The sequence below is a fragment of the Sus scrofa genome, chromosome 16, assembly GCF_000003025.6.
Source record: "Sus scrofa isolate TJ Tabasco breed Duroc chromosome 16, Sscrofa11.1, whole genome shotgun sequence".
Classification (NCBI taxonomy): domain Eukaryota; kingdom Metazoa; phylum Chordata; class Mammalia; order Artiodactyla; family Suidae; genus Sus; species Sus scrofa.
Genome location: NC_010458.4, coordinates 69,127,192 through 69,153,903, shown reverse-complemented (window position 1 = coordinate 69,153,903; position 26,712 = coordinate 69,127,192). Strand labels below are relative to the sequence as shown.

The window sequence follows — 26,712 nt, the reverse complement described above, 5'->3', positions numbered from 1 at the left end:
ATTAGAGTCAAACTTTGGAGATTATATCTTTTCAAGGTCTATATTTTTCAGCACAGGTCTCAAGAGAGCAGCTCAAGATATACTGAAGACTGCACAAAAAAAAGAACAAAAATGAGTTGCAAAATTCAGTTAGACATAGATAAGCTGACCCTAAAAGTTACATGGAAAGGCATAGGGCCCCATAGAGACAAAGAACAACAAAGCTTGAAGACTTACAATTCTTAACTTCAAAACTTATTACAAAGCTACAGTAATCAGGACAATATGGTAGTGGCATAAGGATACACACAGATCAGTGGAACAGAAATAAGAGCCTAGAAACAAATCCATGCCTATGGTCAAGTGATTTTAGATAAAAAGGGCCAAGACAATTCAACAGAGGAAAACTTTTCAACAAATGGTGCTGGGACACTATATATCCACATGTGAAAAAATCTGTTGAGCTGCTACCTCACACCTTACACAAAAATTAACTCAAAATGGATAATAGACATAAACATAAGAGCTACAACATAGGAGTTCCCATAGTGGCTCAGTGGTAACAAAGCTGACTAGTGTCTATGAGGAAGCAGGTTTGATCCCCGGCCTCACTCAGTGTGTTAAGGATCCGGCATTGCTATGAGCTGTGATGTAGGTCGCAGACATGGCTCAGATCTCAAGGTGTTGTGGCTGCAGTATAGTCCAATTTGACCCCTAGCCTGAGAGCCTAATATGCCATGGGTGTGGCCCTAAAAAGACAAAAAAAAAAAAGGAGCTACAACATAAAACTCTTAGGAAAAAAACACAGGAGTAAATCCTCATATTATAGGTGAGACAAGGCTTCTTTAGCTATAATATGGAAAGAACAAGTGATAATAGAGAACAGTGACAAGCTGGACTCTATCACTCTTCACTATCGAGAAAGTGAAAGCAGAATTCTCCTGTGGTGCAGCTGGTTAAGGATCCAGCACTGTCACTGCAGCAGCTTGGGTCCCTGCTGTGGCACAGGTTTGATCTCTGGCCCAGTTACTTCCACATACCACAGGTGTGGCAAGAAAAAAAAAAAAAAAAAACATGAAAGGAGAGCTCATGCATGGTCTGGGGGGAAATATGTGCCTATCATATATCTGTTAAGGAACTTTTATCTAGAAAACATAAAGAACCCCCATAACTCAATAATAAATAGTAAATAATAAAAAAACAAATAATTAAAATCAAAATAAATAAGACAAATAATAATAAATAACCCAATTTATAAAACAACAATAAAAAGACAACCCAATTTAAAAATAGGCAAAGGATGCAAAAAGACATTTCTCTAAAGACATACAAATGGCTAACAAGCACATGGACAGATGTTCAACATCATTAGCTATCTGGGAAATGCAAATATAACCCATAATGAGGTAAGACTTCCTACCTACCAGGATGGGTAAAATAAAAACAAAACCATAATCAAAAAAAGCGGACAACAGCATGTGTCAAGGAGGGATGTGGAGGAAACTGGAACTCTCATTCAGGGATGCTGGCAGGAATGTAAAATTGTGCAGGCAGTTTGGAAAACAGCTTGGCAGTTCCTCAATGGTCTGTATCATCCAAATGAACAAGCAATTTCCCTATTAGCTATCCACCCAAAAGAAATAAAAACACACATGCATGTTCCTAGTAACATTATTCATTACAACCAAAAAGTTTACACGGTCCAAATTTCTATCAACTATGAAAAGATAAATGTGGAGTTCCCATTGTGGCTCAGTGGAAATGAACTCAACTAGTATCCACATGAGGATGTGGGTTCAATCCCTGGCCTCACTCAGTGGGTCAAGGATCTGGCTTTGCTGTGAGCTGTGGTGTATGTCACAGTTGTGGCTTGGATCCCACATTGCTGTGGCTGTGGCTGTGTTGCAGGCAAGCAGCTTCTGCTCTGATTCAACCCCTAGACTGGGAACTTCCATATGCCATGTGCAGCCCTAAAAAGCAAAAAAAAGAAAGAAAAAAGAAAAGACAAATGTGGTATATGTGCATAAAATAGAATATTATTTGCTAATAATAAAGATATACTTTTACATTGTGGATGAATCCCAAAAACATGCTTAAATGAAAGAAACCAGAGAGAAAATACCACAATATTGTATCATCCCATTTATATCAAATGTCAAGAATAGGCAAATCTATAGAAAGAAAGTAAATTAGTGTTGCTTAGGGCTAGAAAAGTATGGAGGGTAAGTAAGGGAATGGTGAGTGACCTCTAATGGGATGAGATTTTCTGGGAGATGATGAAAATAGTCTAAAATAGATTACTATGATGACTGTTGTAACAACTCTGTAAAAACACTGAATTGTACAATTAAAATGGGCAAATTTTATGATATATAAACTATATTTTAATAAAACTGTTTTAAAAACAAAAGACATCAGGCCAATAAGAGTCATGAATTCTTACCCCAGCAGTTGTTAGGCAGGTGGTAAACTCTTTAGACAGAGAGGACAACTCTTTACAGAGCAGAACTGTCATCCTAGAAAAGAAGAGGGAAAAGTCAGGAGGGTTCTTCTTTTGTTTTGTTTTTGCTTTTTTTTATAAAGCAACTGTCAGAAGAAAACAAATCACTCCCGTTACTAAATGTGAAAGAAGGCTTTTAAAGGTAGTACATATATGTTAAATAAGCTACATAATACATTTGGGGGTCTGTGCTATAGGAAGAAAAAGTTTAGTCCTTAGAGAAAAAACATTTTTCTACCAAATCCTCAAGTTAAATCAAAGGAAACAACTAAGCAGCATTTTAAGCAGACAAGGTACTACATTCCATTTAGAAATATAGTTAAATTAGGGAGTTCCTGTTGTAGCTCAGAAGGTTATGAACATGACTAGTATCCACAAGGATGTGAGTTAGATCCCAGCCTCATTCAGTGGGTTAAGGATCCAGTGTCATCATGAGCTGTGGTGTAGGTCGCCAACGCAGCGCAGATCTAGCATTGCTGTGGTTGTGATGTAGACTGGGAACCGCTAGCCTGGGAACTTCCACACATTGCACGTGCAGCCCCAAAAAGCAAAAAAAAATAAAAGGCCAAAAAAAAAAAAAAAAAAAAGAGAGAGTGAAAAGAAATACAGTTAAATTAAATATTTATTCATTCAACACATATTTACTGAAATTCTTTTATGTACGAGGTACTTCTGAGCACTAGGGATATATTAGTAAATAAGCAAAGTCCAAGTTTCATGAATACTAACTTACTTGCTAATTAAGGGGAAGACTACATAAAGAGATGGATGATTATATATGTTTATAGTTATATAGTTATATATATATATACACACACATATATACATAAATGTATATACATATTCATGTATACAATATGCACTAAATGGTGATATGAGCTAAGAAAGTCAAGCAAGAATTAGAAAATGCATTGGGAAATGCAAATCAAAACCACACTGAGGAGTTCCCATCGTGGCGCAGTGGTTAACGAATCCGACTAGGAACCATGAGGTTGCGGGTTCAATCCCTCCCTGGCCTTGCTCAGTGGGTTAATGATCCGGCGTTGCTGTGAGCTGTGGTGTAGGTTGCAGACGCGGCTCGGATCCCGAGTTGCTGTGGCTCTGGCGTGGGCCGGTGGCTACAGCTCCGATTGGACCCCTAGTCTGGGAACCTCCATATGCCGAGGGAGCGGCCCAAGAAATAGCAAAAAGACCGAAAAAAAAAAAAAAAAAAAAAAAAAAAAAAAGAACCACACTGAGACATCACCTCACTTACACTTATCCTGTAAGAATGGACAACATTAAAAAGTTTAAAAAACCCACAAATAACAATGTTGGTGAGGATGCAGAGAAAAGGAAACCTTGTACACTGGTGGTGGGAATATAAATTACTGCAGTCACTATGAAAAGCAGTACGGAAGTTTCTCAAAAAACGAAAAACAGAACTACCATATGACCCAGCTATTCCACACCTGGGTCTATATCTTAAAAAAAAAAAAAAAGAAAAAGAAAACAAAAAAAAACACGAATTCAAAAAGATACATTCATCACAATGTTCATAACAACATTATTTAAAATTGCCAAGGTATGGGAGCAATCTAAGTGTCATTCAACAGATGAATGGATGGAGTTCCCATTGCGGCCCAGCGGGTTATGAACCCAACTAGTATTCATGAGGATGTGGGTTAAGGATCCAGCGTTGCTGTGAGCTGTGGTGTAGGCGCAGATGCAGCTCAGATCTGGTGTTGCTGTGGCATAGGCCAGCAGATGCAGCTGTAGCTCCAGCTCTGATTTGACACCTCGCCTAGGAACTTCCCTATGCTGCAGGTGTGGCCCTGAAAAGCAGAAACAACAACCAAAAAAAAAAAAAACAGATGAATGGATAAAGAAGATGTTGTATACACACACACACACACACACACACAGGAATACTACTCAGCCATAAGAAAGAATGAAATTTTGCCATATGCATCAATATGCTTGGACTTGGAGAACATTATGCTAGGTGAAATAAGTCAGACAGAAAAAGACAGAAACTATATATCACTTTTAGGTATAATCTAAAAAATACAACAAACTAGTGAACATTACAAAAAAGATGCAGACTCACAGATAGAAAGAACTAGTGTTTACCTGTGGGGTAGGGTGGGGGAAAAATATAGAGATGGAGAAATAGAAGGTACAAACTACTGGGTGTAAGATAGGCTGAAGGATGTATTATACAACATGGGGAATATAGCCAATATTTTGTAATAACTGAATGGAAGGTGACCTATAAAAATTGTATTAAAATTTTTTTAATTAAAAAAATAAAATTGTACTTCCCATTGTGGCTCAGTGGTAACAAACCTAATATCCATGAGGATATGGGTTTGATCCCTGGCCTTGCTCAGTGGGTTAAGGATCTGGTGTTGCCTTGAGCTGTAGTGTAGGTGCCAGATGAGGTCCAGATTTGGCACTGCTGTGGCTATGGTGTAGGTCAGCAGCTGCAGCTCCAATTCGACCCCTAGCCTAGGAACTTCTATATGCCATGTATATGGCCCTAAAAAGACAAACAAATAAAAAACAAAAATAAAACAAAATAAATTAATTTAATTTAATTTAAAAATAAAATAAAACTCCTACCCTTGAGGAAGTTAAATTGATCTATGTGATAGCATATTAGAATTAGGGGGAAAAAAAATGAGAAAATAGGAGAAGCAGTATTTTAGGTTGGCCAGTGAAAAAAGGCAAATCCAAGTGGAAACCTGAATTTAGTGAGAGAAAGAGCCATGACTGGAAGAGCATTCCAAGCAGTATAAATAACTACTTTTCCAAAGAATAGGCTGCTTTGGGGCAACGAATCCCTCATCCTAAGGACATTTAAGACAAATCCCGGTCCCTCCTTACGGGATGCTATAGAGGAACATGGAAATGGTAGGCGAGGAAGAGGCCTGGGCCTCTTCCAATCCTAACACACTGGACCCCCTCACTCATGTTTTTTTTCTCTCTCCTACACCAGAAGCACGTGAAAGTTCCCAGGCCAGGGACTGAATTCGAGCTGCAGCTTCAACCTATGCCACAGCTACAGCAATGCTGGATCCTTTAACCCACTGCCCTGGGGCTAGGGATTGAACCCATGCCCCCACAACAACCTGAACCACTGTGGTTGGATTCTTAACCCACTGCACCACAGCAGGAACTCCTCATTCACGTTTGTTTGTTTGTTTTCTCAAAACTCTCATTTTAATTGGGAGATTTATTTATAAATTAGTAGGCCTTTTTTTCCTCCTGTGAATACCAACTTTCTGTTATTTTTGAAATTTTTGTTCAAAATCAGCAATATGGAGGGGGAAAAAAAAAGGGATTTGGAGTTTAGACCTGGGTTTCAATTCCAGTCTGCACTACCTCGGCAAATTATTTAACTTCTCTTATGTCTGCTTTTCCTCATTTTTAAAGCTGGACTGGTCACTTACCTTGAGGGTTGTTGGAAAGATTAGAAATGATACATGTAAATTCCTCAGCATGATACTTGGCATATGATTAGCACTCAACAACTAATATTATTAAGAATTGAGAACTATTTTCTGTTTTTACTTATGCAAAATTCTATTCCTATTAAGACCAATAATCTGAGGACCAATAATCTGAAAACTAGTTTTTAGAGTATGAGTTGGTTAATAAAAAGGGCAGATTTATAATGTACATTTATGGCTCAATGAAAAGAAATAACAAATAAAGTTGGCTACTTATTTAATTAAACCCAAATGAACAAATCTCTAAGATGTAAATAGCATCTTTTGTTTGTTTGGTTTTTGTCTTTTTAGGGCCGCACCCAAGGCATATGGAAGTTCCCAGGATAGGAGTAGAATCAGCGCTGTAGTGCCGGCCTACAACACAGCCACAGCCAAGCAAGATCCGATCTACGTCTGCAACCTATAACACAGCTCATGACAACGCCAGATCCTTAACCCACTGAGTGAGGCCAGGGATCGAACCTGTATCCTCACGGGTACTAGTCAGATTCATTTCCACTGAGCCACAATGGGAACTCCATGAATAGCATCTCATTGAGAGGAAAGTTCTAAAACTTTGGAAAGAAGCTGAGAAAACTCTTTCAGCAATCTCCATCATTTAGAGGGGTACTCATTACACTTACTGGGAAAGGGCTCTGCTCCTTTCTATGGCTGATACTTCCTGCTTCCGGCCATGCAGAACCAGAGCTGCTATTTTGTGAAACAGTTCAATTGAGCAGGCAGTCAGTTCTGCTAGACTCCGGATTGCAAACGCATGGATATCCTGGATGGAAAAACAAAGCAAAGCATTGTTATTGTTTTTTATATAAGAAGAAATGATACCACCTTGCTTCTCCCAGACTAAAGGATTCAACATCTTGAAAGCAACAGACTAAAAGCTGCCCTTCAATAAACCTTCTCTCCTTTCATATCAGTGATGTAATTTACAACTGGCTCATAGCTGTAAAAATAGAGGTTCCCCTGAAGTAAGGTGTGACCATGTGACTAAGTTTTAGCCAAAAGATTTGAATAAAAAGTGTCATGCAGCAGCTTCTGAGAACCTCTCATGACACCACACATACGGACCCTTTGTCTCTTTTTCTTCACTTCTTGTATCCTACAGTCTGGAACCAAGATGTTGGAATCTTGGATCACAAGGTAGAAATTATGGATAGCACCAGTACAACAAAAAAGAAGGCGCTGAGCTCCCTAATTACAATACCCACATCTCATATCTTTAAAAAACAAACAAACCTTAGTTACTTTCATTACCTCTATCGAACTGTTACTGATTTGCTCAGCTTCTTCTGCTTCCAACTGTTTTTCTCCTTCTTCCTTCTTTTCTAATGGTTTGGCCAGAGATGTACTAATCCATTCATAGGCTGTATTTCTTGCCTAAATAAGAAAAAGATTACAGCTGACTCTCCATATCCATGGGTTCCACATCTTCAGATTCAACCAACCATGGATCGAAAATATTCAAAAAAAAAAATTTCCACATAGTTCCAAAAGGCAAAACCTTAATTTGCCAGGGTTGGCAACTTAAAATGCACTTACATTGTATTTACAACTATTTAGATAGCATTTACACTGTACTAGGTATGAGTAACCTAGAGATGATTTAAAGTACACCAAAAAAATGTGTGCAGCCTATATGCAAATACTACACTGTCTTATAGCAGGAACTTGAGCATTCCTGGATTTTGGTATCAACAGGAGCTCCTGGAACCAGATACCCCTGAGGATACCAAAGGACGACTGTATCGTCCATCAACAATTTGATTCAATTAATGCACACCTGCCAGGAACATTTTAGCACCATGGAAGTCACTGCTCTTGGTCCCACCCAAACATACCATCTAGCTTTTCACTACCTAACTTAATACATCTCTCTACAAACACGTAACATCTGTGACCACTTATTCCTTCTTGAATTCTCTAATCCTTTGGCTTTTTTTAAACTGAGGAATAACTTAGATACAGTAAAGTGCACAAGTCTCCAGACCATGACCGGTCACATGTGTATATGTCTAAATAACTGTGACTCAGATCAAGATACAAAATACTCCCATCACCCTAAAAGGTCCCCCATACCGCTCCCTAGTCAGTACTGCTCAAACCAAATAGTAGCCTTGGCTCTCTACTTACCTCACCCTACTCCCTCTCCCCTCCAGCAACCCTATTTTGGTGATTTTAACTATTCCCTACCTGCTGATTACTCCTGAATCCTTATTTCCAGTGCTAACTTCTCCTAAAAACAACATATTCCAACTCTCTGCTGGACATACTATCAGGATATTCTATAGGCATCTGTCTCACATATAACATGTACAAAACTTGAATTTGTCATCTTTCTCCCTCTACTCCTAAATTTTTCATCCCTTTATTCACTTTAACTTTAGAAGAACTACTATATACCAGTCATCCAAGCCAAAATACATGACCCATCCTAGATTCTTCCCTTTCCAGTCACAAAGATGGCCTGATTTTACCCTACGTATTTCTCCAAACTCCCCCTCCTCTTCCTCTCTATCTCCACCACTTGAGATCAGATCTACTTTCTGGCAGCACCACTCTGATTGGTCTCCTGCTTCTGATAGGGCTCATCTTAGATCCATCTTCCATAATGCTACCGGTGATCTATCTAAGCCCTTAACTGATCATTACTGTTCTCTCCAACGGCTTCCCATCAACCAGATCATGCTCTTTCACATGACCTAAAAAATGATCTAGACACTACCTACTTCTCCAGCTTTATCTCTTTCCACTTCCCACTTTATGATCTGATAATAATGAGCTAAATGTGCCTGATCTTTGCTCATCTTATTCTCAGAGTCCAGAATGTCCTTCCCATTTTTCTCCTAAGGCAACTCTTAATATTCTTTCAATCCTCCACTTTGACACTGTCTCCTCCAAGTAACTTTCAAAGGCATTCCAGGAGACTGAGTACTTCAACAACCCTCTCCATATGTCCACAGTCTTCTAAGCACCCCTTCAACTTAGTGCTTAAAAAGAGACATTGAAGTTAACTACGCGGCTATCTCTTAAATAGACTATATTATTATAAGACATTGGTGGTGTCTTATTTGGATTACTGCACTCAAATGTTCTCTACAGTGTAGAGAGACATCTACTGTTTTTACCTAACCAACATCTATATCTCCTTTCTTTTGGTAGTAAGTTCTAGTTCATGCATTTGGATGGGGGTTAGTTCCATTCTCTGGCTCCAAGGGTGGGCAAATGATTCAGGTTTAACTACTAAGAATGTTAATCCCCCTGTCCATACAGTGATTAGTTCATAGATAGAAAAGTGACCTCGGCCTGGTCAATGGACATTAGCCACAGGACACCTCATAAAATTACTGGGAAAGGGAAGTCCTCTTTCTGTTGGAGTTACTCAAATGGAAAAGGTTATCCTAAAACTGTCAGTAGTCATCTTACCACCATGTGGAAAAGCTTCCCTAAGAATGAAGCAAAAACAGAAGAAAGCAGAGTCAAGAGATGGAGGGGGGGGCAAGTTCCCGGGTGGGGACCAGCCATGCTGAAGCCAGTATTGTCCCTTAATTGTCTAGTGTCTTGAGCTAATAAATGCACCTTTTTTCTTAAGCCAGTCTGAATCTTGAATATCTGTCATTTGCAACTGAGAAGTCCTGGTTTCTAAGGAAATGTTTAGTCATTAAATGAAGGTATCCACTTGAGTAACTTCATATAGACAGAATGTGTTCAGAGCTGTAACCAGACAAAAGGAATCCAGAGATGACCTTGGCTTTGGTCATTCCAACCAAGAACCGAGAGAATCATGGGTTTTATTATAGACACAGTACTGGGGCTGAGCCTTTAAGGATCAATAAGAGGGGTTTTACCCAAGGGTACAATATAAATGAGCCAGAGTAGAACCTATATACCCAGATATTCATTTCAAGGTTCTTTCCTCTGTAACGTGGGGCCTCCCACAAAGTCCCTCAGGAATAATCTGGCTCTGATCTATAACCTTCTTATTACTTAAGCATAACCTCTCAAATTAAAAAAAAAAAGAATTCACTATATAAAGGATTAGAAGAAAGAAAACACAGAATGTGCTGAGAAAACTGTGAGGTAACTGACAAGACTAGATAACAGAGTGCAGACATTTATTTATTCATTTATGTGTTGCAAATATATGTTATGCACCATCCTAGGTCTTACAGGAGTGGTGATTAATACAAACTATGACCCTGATAATCTTTATTCTAGTATGTAAAGACAATTAACAAGTAAACACATAAATGTATGAAGAAAATAAAATGGAGTGATGGAGAGTATAGACTGGGTAAGTAGAAAGCAGATTCAGTTTAGATGGGAAGAGTCTCTGAGGAGTGATATTTGAGCTGAAATATGAAATTTGAGGTGTCCACCATGTAAAATATTTAGACAATGAGAATTGTAAGCAGAGGGAAACGAGGTTGGTATATTCAAGGAACAGAACAAAGGCCAATATGGGAGAAGCATGTTAAAAGATAAGGTCTGAGTGGTGAAATTTACATTGAACAGAATAGAGAGAGATGGGGCTGTCAAGAACCATAACAGTTGACTAATAGTCTAAAAATATGTGAGATTCTCACAATTTCGTTGAAGAGATAAAATGAGAGAAAAATAAAGACAATGAATTATCTGAGATGGAAAAAAGAAAAATGAAAAGATAAGGCCACATAAAACAAAAAGAAAACTGATACTATAAATTTAACATAACTAGAGATATTTTTGTAGGCATAATACACACTCAAAATAACATCTCTAGTAATAAATACATTAAGTGAAGTTACTATGATCTATTGTGCCAACTCAATGTAATTTATCATTCCTTTCAAAAAATATCAATGCTACCCACTCTCCAAACCTTTAAATCAGTCTGAAACATCAGTCTAGAGACTTAAGAATTAAAAAGCACCTTTGAGTTTAGCTGCTCTAACCATTTACTTTTTTCCAACTGAAAAAAATGAGGCCTGGAGAAAAAATGGGATTTGACCACCTCATATGTGAGGATCAGAATAAGAATTAGAACTGTGTTCTCAGACTTTTGCTTCATTGCTTTTCCCTGGCATCACACAGACTCTCATATAAATCCCCGGAAATAATCAGGCCCTGATCCTTAACCATTCTACATCTTAAGCCTCAACACCCAAAATGTAAACAATATGAAGACTGTTTTCAGAGAATGACTAGGACTACCACATAAATTATGGGTTACTAACTTTTTAAAAGTAATTTATTTATTATGATGATCTCTTTCAGCACAGAAACAATGTCTCTTCCATTACTGCTTCCCTAGCATCTAGCAAAATAAAGGTTTATTGCATTTATATCAATTGAACATCTTAAATGTGCAACACAATGAATTAGCATCTTGAGGATCATAAACAGTATTTACTATGGGCCAGACACTTTTAAGAACTCTGTGTGTATTAACACATTAAATCCTCACAGAACCCTATATTATTCCTACTTTGCAGGTAGAGAAACTGAGGCACAGACAGAGGTTAAGCAACTTGCTCAAGACCACACAAAAAGTAAAAAGATGGCAGAGCTAGAATTTTAAGAACTGATAAAACACAGATCCAGCCTTGAAGAAATCTAAGTTTTAGAAAGGGAGGTAAGATACATTTAAAAACAAAAACCTATGATAATTTTATGAAAATACATTTGCACATGGTTAAAGTGAATAGAGTGCTAAAGAATATATACAGTATGTTAGCTTTTATATAAGAAAGAGGTAAGAAAATTATCTGCTTATCTTTAAAATATATCTACTTGTCTAAAAAAGAAACACTGGAAAGATATGCTGGAAAGCAAGAAAGTTTAACATCTAAAAGGAGAGGGGAGGAATTCCCATTGTGGCTCAGTGGGTTAAGAATCTAGGAGTTCCCGTCGTGGCGCAGTGGTTAACGAATCCGACTAGGAACCATGAGGTTGCGGGTTCGGTCCCTGCCCTTGCTCAGAGGGTTAACAATCCGGCGTTGCCGTGAGCTGTGGTGTAGGTTGCAGACGCGGCTCGGATCCCGCGTTGCTGTGGCTCTGGCGTAGGCCGGTGGCTACAGCTCCGATTCAACCCCTAGCCTGGGAACCTCCATATGCCGCGGGAGCGGCCCAAGAAATAGCAACAACAACAACAACAAAGAAAAAGACAAAAAGACAAAAAAAAAAAAAAAAAAGAATCTAACTAGTATCCATGAGGATGCGAGTTTGACCCCTGGCCCTGCTCAGTGGGTTTTAAAGGATCCAGCATTGCCTTGAGCTGTGGCACAGATCACAGATGAGGCTCAGATCTAGCGTTGCTGTGGCTGTAGTGTAGGCCGGTAGCTGCAGCTCCAATTGGACCCCTAGCCTGGGAACTTCCATGTGCTGCAAGTGTGGGCCTAAAGAGAAAAAAATATAATAATAAATAAATAAATAATAATAATAAACAGAGAGGGGAGATGGAGTGGATGGGAATTGAGAGGGAGTAACACTTCTCTGAGTATATTTTTGATACAATTTCGACATCTGAAAACATGTTAATAGTCTATATATTCAAAGATAAAATTAAATTAACACAGAGGAGATAGTAAATAAATAAAATATTTTTTGTAGGTTGGTTTTATAGTAGTATGGGCAAAGCAATGAAATCCTTTCAGATGCATTATAGGATTGAGGGAATTAGGAAATACAATAATCTTGTTTGGAGACAGGATTCTTACTGTGAAAAAGAAATATAAACATATAATGGGGAAAGGCAAGGAGGACCCCTATAGGTTGGACCTATAGGAAATGAAACAGAAGTTATCATTGTAAACTCACAATCTCTAAAATATGCACGCATACATGTGTATACACACACACTTATACATAAACACGTATAGGTGCATTGTGTATACCTGAATATACTTCCTAGCTTTGCCAACAGGGCCTAGAAGCAGATAGCCCAGTAGCAATGAGCACACCTAGCATCCAGGTATACCAAAAAGGAACCATGGCTCCTTGAAGAACAGGTTGATTCCAGGGGAAGAAATATGGAAGTACAAGATCTTGTTATGCCAGAAAATAAGTGTCACTCTCTCTCAATTCCATCCACTCCACCTGCAAAAACTAATGGGGTATGTTACACAAGAATCAGCTTAGAAGGGCAATTTAAACATCAAAATAATTAAAGACAGTAATGGATTACAAAGCAATAGGGAAAAAAAAAAAGAAATCCATGTGATTATACCAAAAACAAATAGAAAATAAATGAAAAGCTAAGTGGAGAAGAGAGAGCTCTTAACTATAAATAGAATATCAAGAGCCAACTTGTACACATGTACCACATCCTGGAGTTGAAACAAATCATCATTCTGCAGCCATCACAGTAAAGACTGGCGCAGCAGGAATCATGAATAGTTGCTAAATCTAGGATGCTAAATTATGAGTGGGATATTTGTATGGTTTTAAAATGTCTCCCCACATACAGCTCATTAGCAGCACAGGAACAAAATCATAACCAGGCAGTGCAAAATCAGACAACACATCACCAGTAAGGGCCAGATGGACATCATGTGCCCTGATGTATGATACCCTGCGAAGAATTCAACATCACTCATGAGATCTTGTGGCTGACAATGCATAGCCTGACTTTAATCATGAGGAAACATCAGATAACCCTAAAGTGAGGAATATTCTATTTTTATAAAGGGGAAAAGGGTCTCTATTTCTCAAAAATGTCAAAATCATAAAAGACAAAGGCTGAGGAACTATTCTAGATTAAGAGAGACTAAAACAAAAAACAAAACAAAAATTTACAGATTAAAAAAGACAAAGCACATGACAAATACAATTCATAATCATGAACTGGTTCCAATGTTAAACGAAAAAACTGAATACGAAGGACATTATCAGGTCAATTAACAAAACTGGAAGGTAGACAACAGATTAAATAAAGTATGGTATCAATGTTAAATTTACTGCTTGTGATAACTACTGCTGTTATGAAAGGCATTATCCATAGTCTTAGGAGACATACAGTGAAATATTTAGGAGTAAAGAGCTATAATGTTTACAATTTACTCTCAAAAATCGTTCCAATAATAATAATAACATGGAGTTCTGATCATGGCATAGTGGAAATGAATCCGTCTAGGAACCATGAGGTTGCAGGTTCAATCCCTGGCCTCACTCAGTGGGTTAAGGATCTGGCATTGCTACGATCTGTGGTGTAGGTCGCAGCTCTGATCCCACATTGCTGTGGCATGGGCTGGTGGCCGTATCTCCAGTTGGACCCCTAGGCTGGACACCTCCATGTGCCACAGGTGTGGCCCTAAAAAACAAAAATTTTTAAATTTAAAAAAATAATAATAATAATGTGTATATGAGGGTGGAGTAAAAATGGATAGGAAGAAAGAACATATGCTCAAGCACAAATGATGAAACAAATGAAATAAAATGTTAATAGGTGCATCTGCAAAAAAGGTATACTTGCAAATTTTCTCTAGTTTGATATTATTTCCAAAACATAAAATACCATGATACAAGCTAGAAAGTGCTATAGCTAAAGTGCCATAAGTGAGATGAGGGAGACAAGCTGCTGAGGCAAGGTTCTGTAAAGCTTTCTTGGAAAATGCCGCATTTTCACTGGGTATGGGAGAGTGGCAGAACATCCCTCAAGCATCACATTCCGTACCCAGGGGTACGCAAGAGGTGACTATGATGACTGTACGATGGCTATCAGCTCTTCCTGGCCAGGGAGCAATGTGTGCCTGCTGTTAACTGAGCCTGAAATGTTTCTTGAGTTTAGGAGACAAAGGTGAAAAGGCAGCAAGCAGTCCAAGACTCAGCGAAGAGTGTCCCACAAGCTGGCACTGCCATATATGCCAGGTGGGTACCACTCTTCAAACACTCTCTCTCGATCCACTCTGAGTTATGACCAAAGTCTCTCCATATACCAGATGTGTGAAGACAGCTCAGGCATCACTACCAAAGGTTAAGGTCTAGGCCATGGAGTCTCTTATTTCTACAAGCCAAATGTTCATCACCTGAATTACTGGGTTCTGGAAAATGACAACCTCCAATTACCTAAAGGCAGGGGCCATGTCCACCATCTCTGAATCACTCAGAGTCCTAAGAACAGTGAGATCTCAAGACCGAACTAGCCCATTGGTACCACAATGGCTCGTGAGCACTGCTAACTTTACCTGACCAACACCGTGACTTAATTTAAAATTTCAGACAAGCAGAGCATTTCAAATAAAAGCAAGTGAGGATGGCAGATGTGTTGGGGGCTGGGGGCAGGAGGGTGCAGTGTGAGTGCAAGAACACAAGGCAGGCAGGAGGTACAGAACTCAGAATATACCCTCAATTTTGGTGACATCTTTGTCAGAAATTTACAATCTTGTGTTTTATATCCATTAAATCCATATAAGTAAAAAATTGAAAATCACCAAGAAGGAAAAACTTACCCTGGCAAGTTTCTCTGGTTTGGAGGAGACATGCAGCTGGGAAAACAGCTCTGTTATCTCTTTGGTGAAGTCTTCATCCCCTAAGAAAACAAGCTCCATGTAAAACACTGCAGAAAACTCATGAGAATCACTGCAGGGGGCTGGGAGAGGAGAGGAATGGTAGGAACAGCAGTAGTAGTAATAACAGCAGAAGCAAATTATACGAGCAAGGTGCTTTAGTGCTCACAGAATCCTTGTATATATAGACTATATTAAGGAATTATTTCAATAGGCTTATAAAAAATTGTCACTATCTCATTTTAGGGATGAAGAAACTATAGCTTGAAGAGGTTAGTTTATTTCCCCAAAATCTCATAACAAATTAGTAGTCAAACTTTGGCCTTCCTGCCCCTAATCCATACCCTGTATCCTTCGGATTACATCCTAGATGTATGAATGGAGAACTGATGAAGGCAGAGTACTAAGTGGGTACTAGGCATGTGCTTCCAAGGAAGTGGAATTTAGGTTGAGACATAAAAAACAAGTACAAACTAGCCAGAGTTTCAGGCAGAGAAAACAAGTACGAAGATCTAGATAGGAGTTCCAGTCATGGCTAAGCAGAAACGAATCTGACTAGCATCCATGAGGGCTCAGGCTCAATCCCTGGCCTTGCTCAGTGAGTTAAGGATCCAGCACTGCCCAGAGCTGTGGTGTAGGTCAGAGACGAGGCTCAGATCTGGGATTGCTGTGGCTGTGGTGGAGGCCAGCAGCTGCAACTTCAATTCAATCCCTAGGCTGGAAACCTCCATATGCCAAGAATGCTGCCCTAAAAAGACTAAGGAAAAAAAAAAGAGAGACCCAGAGGTAAAAGAAAGCATGAAAGCATGGCGAGAAGTTTAATATGGTTGGGAATAACTTAATGGAAGGAGCAAAGGGGTAGAATGATGGAGCTAGGAAAGTAAGCAGGATCCAGATAATAAACGGTGTTATAAACCATGGAGAGGAAGTCAAACTTTTTATTAAGAGAGTGGGGAGCCACTGAACGATTTTAAACAGCCCAATTTAAATTTTAGAAAGATCACTTTAGCTCCTGGTTGGGAATGGACTGAAAGGAAAACAAGGGAGGAAGGAACACTGAGGCAATAATCCAAGATCCAGGAAAGAATAATGGTAGGTAAGAAGAAAGGAAGAGGAAAACGATTCCAAAATGCTGGAAGAATGATAAGGAAGCTGTTAGAATAAGCTTGATGAAAGATGATGTGGAACTTGGAATATTTAATACCTGAGAAACATGCAAGCATACAGGTGAGTCAAGATCAAAAACAATTGGAGTTCCCGTAGTGGCACAGTGATCAACAAATCCGACTAGGAACCATGAGGTTGTGGGTTCAATCCCTGACCTTGCTCAGTGGGTTAAGGATCCAGCATTGCCGTGAGCTCTGGTGTAGATTGCAGTTGCGGCTCAGATCCCACGTTGCTGTGGCTCTGGCATAGGCCAGCGGCTTCAGCTCCTATTAGACCCCTAGCCTGGGAACCTCCATATGCCACGGGAAGCGGCCCTAGCAAAGGAAAAAAGACAAAAAAAAAAGAAAAAAGATCAAAAACAATCAACATATCCTAATGAATGACCAGAAATATTCTTTTCCGTTCGACTTACCTAAGTTCCTATTCAATTTCTACTTTGAAGCCCAGCCCAAGTCTTCTCTGCACTAAAGACTATAGACAGAATTTTTGTTCACAGAAATCTCTTAGCACTTATAATCTACATGAGTATTTCTTAGCAGTTCATAGTTATCAGAGCAAATTATTACTATTTCATACCTGCTTTCTCCCAAAAATCCTCAAGAAAAAAAATCTGACCTGGTTTTCCTCTTTTCATCTGCTATCCTTTTATCTTCTCTTGGCATTGAAGGCAGAAATTCAAATGGTTTAGTGATCCACCCAGGAATAACATAGTTTGGGGAAATCCGATCTCACTAAACAATACAACTTTAACCTATGTAGTTCACCTAAACAACTCCTAATCATAACCTACTGTCTAAAACCCAACTCTTAGGTGAGATTTTGTTTTCCCAGCTAAGCTCTAAATTATTTGGAAGCAAGAGATGAATCCAAATTCAAGAGAGATGCAAGCACCTCAAAGGGTTCACAAAATAATCCAATAGATTATAGAAGGTTTAAAAAAAAATGAAACTTTTACTCAGAGACATTTATCTCATTCTTCAAGAAATTCTTTTTTTAGGATGTACTTTAGAATGTAAATAATGTTATTATGTTTTATATGGTACCTGTGTTTAATTTATACACATTCAAATGTACACACACTAAGTCTCAGTGCTAAAAAAAAATTTTTACTCCTAAGGGTTGAATCAAAAAATGTTTGCATTTGCAACATGTATGGACTTGGAGGGTATTATGCTTAGTGAAATAAGTGAGACAGAAAAAGACAAAAACTGTATGTCACCACTTATATGTAAAATCTAAAAAATAAAACAAATAAATATTTAAAAGTAAGGTAAAATAAAATACAAGGGGAAAATGGAGATCCTTGTCAGTATCCCCACAGACATGAGGGTAAAGAGCAATTGCTACATTAGAATAAAAGTATGTAAGGATGGAAGGAAGGCAGGGTTAGTGCTCTGGAGGAACTCAGGAGAGAGGCTGGCATCTCAATCAGGATGTCTCCTTCCAAAGCGAAAGGATCAGGTGTACAAGATAGAGGGGCCAGGGTTAAGGATGCTGATAGAAACTGAAGATGATCAACATCATGAGAACTAGGTTCTGTGCATTTTTTTCTCCTCATGACTACCACCTTCTTAAAAACAACTTCATCAAGATGCAATTAAATACCAAGATCAGTATTGAATTCTTAACCAAAACCACTGGGGACTGCTGTTGAAACAGTGGCATGCAGCAATCCAGTGGTAACTTTGCAGAATCCTGATCTCTGGTAAATAGGTAGGGAAGAAAAATATCATAGACATAAATCCATCTGTTCAGAAACTCCCTCAGTGTCCTCTGAACGGTATTTAAAGATCGGGATTCCTGATTACTATGTAAAGCCAGATGTTCACTAAATTAAGCAAACACTGTTAATGCCACAATGTACAAATAAATTAAGTTCATAAATAACTTGGGCTTGTCATACCAGGGCTTGGTTAGGAACAAAAGAGCAACTTAAGCCAAATCGAAACTAATATATGGGTTTCCTAAGAGAAACTTTGAAAATGCAGATCCCTATTTAGTTATTTATGTCACCCTAAAAATGAAAATAACAGCCACCATTTGTTGAGTATTTACTATGAGCCACACATTAAACGTAGTGTTTCATTCAGTCCTTGTAACAACCTGAGAGGAATAAGCCACCTCTACTCACAGATGAGGAATACAAGTTCAGGGTTAAGTAACTTCCAAAAGTCACATGGCTTAGTAAATGGCAGATCTTGATTTGGGGTTTTTTTTGGTTTGTCGGTTGGTTGGTTTTTGTCTTTCTAGGGCCACACCTACAGCAAATGGAGGTTCCCAGGCTAGGGGTCTAATCGGAGCTAAAGCTCCCAGCCTATGCCACATCCACAACACCAGATCCGAGTCTCATCTGCAACCTACACCACAGCTCACGGCAATACCAGATCCTTAATCCACTGAGCAAGGCCAGGGATTGAACCAGAACCTCATGGTACCTAGTCAGATTCATTTCCACTGCACCAGGATGGGAACTCCAGATCTTGATTTCGAACCCAGGTGTAACTCCAAAACCCATCCTGTTTTCCACCATACTTACTGCCTTCTCAATGTCTCAGAACAGCTTTAATTTTCTTCTTTTTTTTTTTTTTTTTGCTTTTTAGGGCCATACCCACAGCATGTAGAAGTTCCAGGCTAGAGGTCCAATCACAGCTGCAGCTGCCAGCCTACACCACAGCCACAGCAATGCTGGATCCAAGCCAATCTGCAACCTACACCATAGCTCACAGCAACACCGGATTCTTAACCCACTGAGCAGGGCCAGGATAAAACCCACATCCTCATGGACACTAGTCAGGTTCGTAACTGCTGAGCCATAACAACAACTCCCAGCTTTAAAAATTTATATTCAAGAACCATTACATATCAGGACTCTTTCTACATGGAGTTAGCTGTCATTTAGCAAGATACTATATAACTGGATGATTGGTTTAAGAAGATGCAGTATATGTATATATACAATGGAATATTACTCAGCCACAAAAAGAATGAAATATCCTCACTTGAAGCAACATGGATAGACCTAATGATTATTATACTAAGTGAAGTCAGTCAGACAGAGAAAGACAAATACTATACAATATCATGTGTGACTGGGTCACTCTGCTGTACACAGAAATGTACAACACTGCAAATCAACTAAAATCTTTAAAAAAAGAAAAACAAAAAATGTTTAAATAATACAAATGATTATATATACAAAACAAAAAACAGATTAATAGACATAAAAAACAAATTTGTGGTTATCAAAGGGATGGGGGGATAAATTAGGAATATGGGATTAACAGATACAAAGTACCATACATAAAATAGATAAAACAACAAGAATTTACTGTATAACACAGGGAACTATATTCAATATTTTATAATAACCTATAATGGAAAATAATCTAAAAATATATATGTAACTGAATCACTTCACTGTACACCTGAAACGCAGACAATATTAGAAATCAACTATACTTCAATGTCTTTTTTTTTTTTTTTTTTGCCTTTTTTTTGCGGCATATGGAGGTTCCCAGGCTAGGGGTCTAATAGGAGCTGTAGCCACCGGCCTACACCAGAGCCACAGCAACACGGGATCTGAGCAGTCTGCAACCTACACCACAGCTCACAGCAATGCCAGATCTTTAACCCACTGAGCATAGGCCAGGGATTGAACCCGAAACCTCATGGTTCCTAGTCGGATTCATTAACCACTGAGCCATGACGGGAACTCCTATACTTCGATTTCTTAAATAAAAGTTAAATCAGGCTAATGTAATTGGAGAGATTAGTTTCAAGGTCATTGCATATAAACACACTACATCATTCCCACTAAGATGCTGGATTTCTGTATTACCTTTCGTCTCTTCCTCCTCTTCCTCACAGAACTCTGCTAGGGAAAAGGCTTCTTTGAGTTGCTCCAATTCAAGTTTCAGAGTCTCTAATTCTTCTCCACTTAGAGAATTAAGAATAGATTTCACCTGAATTGATACAAAATGGTAAGCAAGAGTATGAGAGAAAAAGAAAAACATACTCAAATGGAAACGAGACCAAAGATCAAATTAAAATTAAAATTATTAATTCACAAGTTCTTCCTTAAGAACCTTAATAGAAGAAGCTGGTTATCACAGAAAAGTAGGGAGAATTTGTGCTTTCAAAAATAACGTAAGCCAGGAGTTTCCATCGTGGCGCAGTGGAAACAAATCTGACTAGGAACCATGACATTGCGGGTTTGATCCCTGACCTCGCTCAGTGGGTTAAGGATTCCGCATTGTCATGAACTGTGGTGTAGGTGGCAGACGCAGCTTGGATCCCATGTTGCTGTGGCCATTGCGTAGGCTGGCAGCTGCAGCTCCAATTGGACCCCTAGCCTGGAAACCTCCATATGTCGCAGCCCTAAAAAGCAAAATATAAATAAATAAATAAGCCAGCAATGTCTCGAAATTATTAGCGCTTAAAAGTGGCTTAGAAATGAGGGGAAATGAAATAGCCTTGAATCAAAAGCTAAAGGTAACTATTCAAATCGGCAGCTTAAACCAAAGAAACTAAAAAAAGAAAAAAAAAGGCCAAGATGAAGGAAAAATAACAGATGTGCTATTAAGACCTCTGTTAATCTTTCCATTTTTGTTTAAATTTAAAGAAATAACACTTGACGTTCTATTTCTAGCAATAAGAACAAACATTAGTTTTTTTGGTTTGTTTTGGTACAATATTTTCAGAAAGTCTCAAATCTCTATCTGACATACATTTCATCTTCTAACTGCACAAAAAGAAATGATGCAGTGTGCTTTTACTTAAAGACTACTCCAAATGAAATTTTCAGTTTAGAATTACCTTTATTTCACTTTCTCGGGAGAGCATCTCCAGAGCTTCTAGATGTGAAAGGCCTTGAAATTCATCGAAGAGTAACCCATAATGAGTTTTCTTGTCTGTTTCTATGGTTACCTCATTGGAAGTCCATAGCTCTTCTTTCTCCTTCACCTCTCTTAAAACCTAAAAGAGAGAAGGAGGTATTACACTGCAACAGGTAATGAGAGCTTATGGGTGAGTTCTGAAAGTCAAGGGAAGCAAAACTGAGATGGGTAACACTGCCCTTCCATTCTTGGAATTGTGATTCAAATCCAACAGGCTCAGGCATTGCAGAAAAAAAATGATCACATAATCTGATTGTAGACAGGGTAAATAACACCTCAGGAGCCAGGTGTTTCTCTGCAAGTGGTCTTACCATTAATCTAATAAACAACCTGAAAGGGCTGGGCATCTTACACTGCACTGATAGGGGCTCCTGCAGAAAGGAACTAGGAGTGAAAAAGAACTAAGCATCAGGACTCTCAGTGTGCTTCCCCCCATCAAAAAAAAAAAAAAACAAAGTCACTGAAAAGTTCCCAAGAGGATACTAACAAGGTCTCAAGTTACCACATGCAAAATTACAGATCAAAACAGAAACAGGAAGTAAACAAAGGCAAACAGTACCTGAGACAGAGTAGAAGTCCGGTTCATCAGACCCTTGGTTCTTTTAAATCCAGGATCCCCTTCTGCTATTACATCCATTGTCTTTTTCCCAATGAATTCTAAGGCATCCAAACCCCCACTGATAACACTCTTTCCCTAAGAAACACATGCATCCTCATTACAATACTGAAAAAAGACACCTGTATGTTTTGATTACATAAAATATCAGCTAATAATACCAATCACTGGCAAGATTGTGGGGCAACTGAAACAATCATACATTGCTTATAGGAATGGAAAGCAGTATAACCACTTTGGAAAGCTGTCAGTATCCACAAGAGTCGAACATATGAATATCCTCTGACCTGGCAACTCCACGCATATTTATATACTCCACAAAAATACACAGAGGTTCATCAAAAGACATACAAGAACACTTATAGCAGTGCTATTTTAAAAAAATAAAAAAAAAAAAATAAAAGCTAAAAGCTGGAAACTACCCCAATACTCACCAACTCTGGAATGACTATATGTGACACAGTCACTTGATGGAATACAACAAAGAAAACGGACTATGCTACACTAATTACACTACAGAAAAAATTATACAAACATAATAATGAGTGACAGAAGGCAGATAGAGTATGTATGATTCCGTTTATACAGCAGGCAAAATTAATCTGCCAAGGGAGAAGACAGGATTGTGGTTACCTCAGTGGGCAAGAGGGGCAGGCTGAAAAACCTGGGAGAGGGCACAGGGGAGACATCTGATGCACCACTATACTGTTTCTTAGTCTGAATATATTCACATCGTGAAAATTCAAACTGAACACTTATGATTCACTTTTCTATATATAGGTTATACTTCAGTAAAAAGTTAAAACTAAAATGTACTACCTAACTATACTCATGTAGGAAAGATATTAAGCTTCCTATATAATCCTTTTAAAAATGTTTCTAATTATCTATAGATTTATAAGTATTTATGATAAACATCTCATTTCCTCTTGACTAAAAGACGCAAAAATACTTTTGTAAAGCAGAGTTTTCCTAGAGCCACCAAACCAAGAATTTCTAGTCCATAAAATATTATATACACCACTTCTCTGTTACTCCACTCCTGCTTCACCCCTTACTTTTTCAAAGAAGGTTTTCGAGTACTCTCACTCTGCCCCTAAGATTAAAGTGAATGAGCAGGCAATCTGGATTCCCAGTTCCATGACTTCTCAAGGAAAAGAGGGAGAAAGAGACAAAAACCCATTACAATCACGGAAGGAAGCACCTTTACTTTTTACTCACTGTGCTCTGAACAGCAGTAGAGATGGTTGAGAATACCCCAAATGGCCCACTCACTGGAGAGGAGTTTTCACTCTCTTTGGCATTTGTCTCTCCTATAGGAGGGAGGGATGTGTAAATATGAGGAGACAGTCCATAAATAGTTTGCTTTCAACATCAACATGATTTTTTAAAAATTAGACCCTCCTTCCCACACACAAGTCCTTAGACCTTTCTGTTTTATTATTTTAAACCATTTGACTACTTTAAAATAAAAGCTAAGATAACTTTTTTCATTTTCATTTCAAAAATTAAATCCAATCTTTTGAACAAAGTACTGATATATACAAGAGAGTATCAGACTTCCCGTGTGGCTCACAACATAAGAGAGTATATACTACGTGATTCTGTTTACATGATCTTCTGGCAAGATAAAACCAAAGAGTCAGAAAACCTATCAGTGGTTGCTAAAAGCTAAGAACAAGTGGAGGGGAGTGACTATAAAGGGCCATGAGGGGATTCTTTTTTTTGGGGGGGGGCAGGGATTAAAACAGTCTTGTGTTTTGATTGCCTATACAGATATAGGAAATATTCTACAACTGTATAATCACAATGAACTGTGATTATCAACATAAACAGGACTGTATGTTTGTCAAAACATGTAAAACTATATACATTTGGCCCTCGTTCCATGGATGCAGAATCCACAGATACAGAGAGCCAACTACACAATACTATTTTATTTTATTTTTTGCTTTTTAGGGCTGCACCTGTGGCATATGGAGGTTCCCAGGCTAGGGGTCCAATTAGAGCTACAGCCACTGGCCTACGCCACAGCCATAGCCAACCAGGATCTGAAGTGCGTCTGCGACCTACACATCTCAAGGCAACGCCAGATCCTTAACCCACTGAGCGAGGCCAGGGATGGAACCTGTAACCTCATGGTTACTAGCAGATTCATTTCCGCTGTGCCACAACGGGAACTCCCCCTATACAATGCTATTTTATGTAAAAGATTTGAGCATCTGACACTTTTGATATCCATGGAGGGGCTCCTAGAACTAATCCTTCATAGATACCACAGGATGACTGTACCTAAAAAGAGTAAACTTTATATTAATTATAACTCAACAAATCTGACTTTTTAAAATCCAGGCTATTTTTTGTTTGTTTGTTTGTTTTCTTTTGTTTTGTTTCAGGGCCACACTTGCAGCTTATGGAGGTTCCCAGGCTACAGGTACAATCGGAGCTACAGCTGCTGGCCTATGCCACAGCCACAGCAACACTGGATCTGAGCTGCGTCTGCAACCTACACCACAGCTCACAGCAATGCTAGATCCTTAAACCACTGAGCACGGCCAGGGATTGAACCACATTTGGAACTCCAAATCCAGGCTATTTTAAACTCTATCCTAGAAAATATTTCTTCATAGAATTCACACATACATTACCAAGTATTTTTTTAAACCTGTTCTATTTGTCTAATTGAATCACTGTGCTGTATGCTTGAAACTAACATGATATTATAATCAACTATTCTCCAGTAAAACCTTTTTTTAATTTAAAAAAAACCTTGTTCTGGAGTTCCCATTGTGGTGCAGCAGAAAAGACTCCAACTAGGAACCATGAAGTTTCCGGTTCAATCCCTAGCCTCTATCAGTGGGTTAAGGATCTGGCACTGCCATGAGCTGTGGTAAAGGTAGCAGACACGGCTCAGATCTGGTATTGCTGTGGCTGTGGCATAGGCCGGCAGCAACAGCTCTGTTCAGACCCCTAGCCTGGGAACCTCCATGTGCCACTGGGTGTGGCCCTAAAAAGACAAAAAAAAAACCTCATTCTATTTTATTAACACTGACATCTCTTACAGGAGATCAACAATCTATTTTAAGGAGGACTTCCACTTCCAGCTATGACGGATTATCTAGTATCTATCAGTCTTGCCCTTCTACCATAGTATCTAGAAAACTAGACAAAATATAAGAAACAACTGTCTTCAGACTTTACACAGAGCATGCAGGACTATGGTTCAGGAAAGAAGAGAAACAAAGAAGGGAACTCTATGATTGGCTTGCTTGCTAGATCACAGCACAGGGAGGGAAACCTAAGCAGAGCATGGCAGTCTTACGAAGTATAAGAGACAGAGATTGGCGTCCAGGAAACCAAAACACCTGGAATTTGCAGGTCAGAGTACAAGCATGCATCATTTTATTATACTTCATTTTACTGAACTCTGCAGATATTTTTTTTTTAACAAATTGAAGGTTTGTACAACCCTCCACTGTCAGATAATAGTATTTTTTCGCATTGAGATTTTTTTAATTAAGGTATGTACATTTTTAGACATAATGCTACTGCAAACTTACTAGGTTATGATGTAATATAAACATAACTTGTATTGGCACTGGAAAATCAAAAAAAAAATTGTGTGATTCGCTTTATTACAATATTCGCTTTCGTGCCATGGTCTGGAACTGAACCCACAATGTCTTTGAGGTCTGCTTGTAGTAGACAGGGAGCTACAGAGGTAAAGAGTCCCAGCTACCTACGTAGATGTGTGCTTAAGTCTTTGGCTGAATACTAAGCTGCTCATGCTTTAGAAGATTCCATGATGGTAAGCAAAGAACTACCATGGAGATGTACACTAAACAATGCCCAAAGCTCATGCTAGGCTGAGAGAAATCTGACTTCCAACCAATCAAGTAGAGAAACCTAGTTAAATACCTGGGAATTAGGTAGAGCCCTCAGAAGGGTCAGAAACTTAGTAGTTGAGCTAAACTAGCACTTATTAAGAGTAAAAGGTACTCTAGATTTACCCTAAAGAAGCTTAAAATCAAGCTTTAAAAAGATCAATCTACAAATATCTTAACTACCTGCAAAACAGAACTCACACCCCCTTTAAAAAAAAAAAAATTGGGAGTTCTCATCGTGGCTCAGAGGAAACGAATCTGACTAGTATCCATGAGGACACAGGTTCAATCCCTGGCCTTGCTCAGTGAGTCGGGGAGCTGTGGTATAGGTCACAGACATGGCTCAAATCTGGCATTGCTGTGGCTGTGGTATAGGCCAGCAGGTGCAGCTCCAATTCGACCCCTAGCCTGGGAACTTCCATGAGCCACAAGTGCAACCCTAAAAAGACAAAAATTAAAAATTATAAAAAAAATCCACTCAACAATGTAACATTCTTAGTGTTCAGCATCCAAACAAAGAAATGAAAACTGTAATCTATAACCAAGAAAAAAACTGGTCAATAGAAACAGATTCAAATGACAGACAGTAATAGTATTAGCAGACAAGAACACTAAAACAGAAAACAGGGTGAAAATCAAAGATATGAAAAAGACAAATGGAATTTCTAGAGTGGAAAAATATATCTAAAATTTTAAAG

At 38.6% G+C, this 26,712-nt stretch overlaps 1 protein-coding gene across 2 annotated transcripts in view; it reads right to left on the bottom strand.

The window, feature by feature from the left end:
* FAM114A2 (family with sequence similarity 114 member A2) overlaps nucleotides 1-26,712 on the bottom strand; it is a 37,884-nt gene that overhangs the window by 5,495 nt on the left and 5,677 nt on the right. For both annotated transcript variants that reach the window (XM_013984903.2, XM_013984904.2), the window contains exons 5-12: nucleotides 23,352-23,443; nucleotides 22,074-22,208; nucleotides 21,435-21,593; nucleotides 20,458-20,581; nucleotides 15,396-15,475; nucleotides 7,225-7,347; nucleotides 6,597-6,736; nucleotides 2,423-2,495 (exon numbers count right to left, since the gene is read on the bottom strand). In XM_013984903.2, the coding sequence (XP_013840357.2) occupies nucleotides 2,423-2,495; nucleotides 6,597-6,736; nucleotides 7,225-7,347; nucleotides 15,396-15,475; nucleotides 20,458-20,581; nucleotides 21,435-21,593; nucleotides 22,074-22,208; nucleotides 23,352-23,443 (926 nt within the window). The remainder of the gene's footprint in view (nucleotides 1-2,422; nucleotides 2,496-6,596; nucleotides 6,737-7,224; nucleotides 7,348-15,395; nucleotides 15,476-20,457; nucleotides 20,582-21,434; nucleotides 21,594-22,073; nucleotides 22,209-23,351; nucleotides 23,444-26,712) is intronic.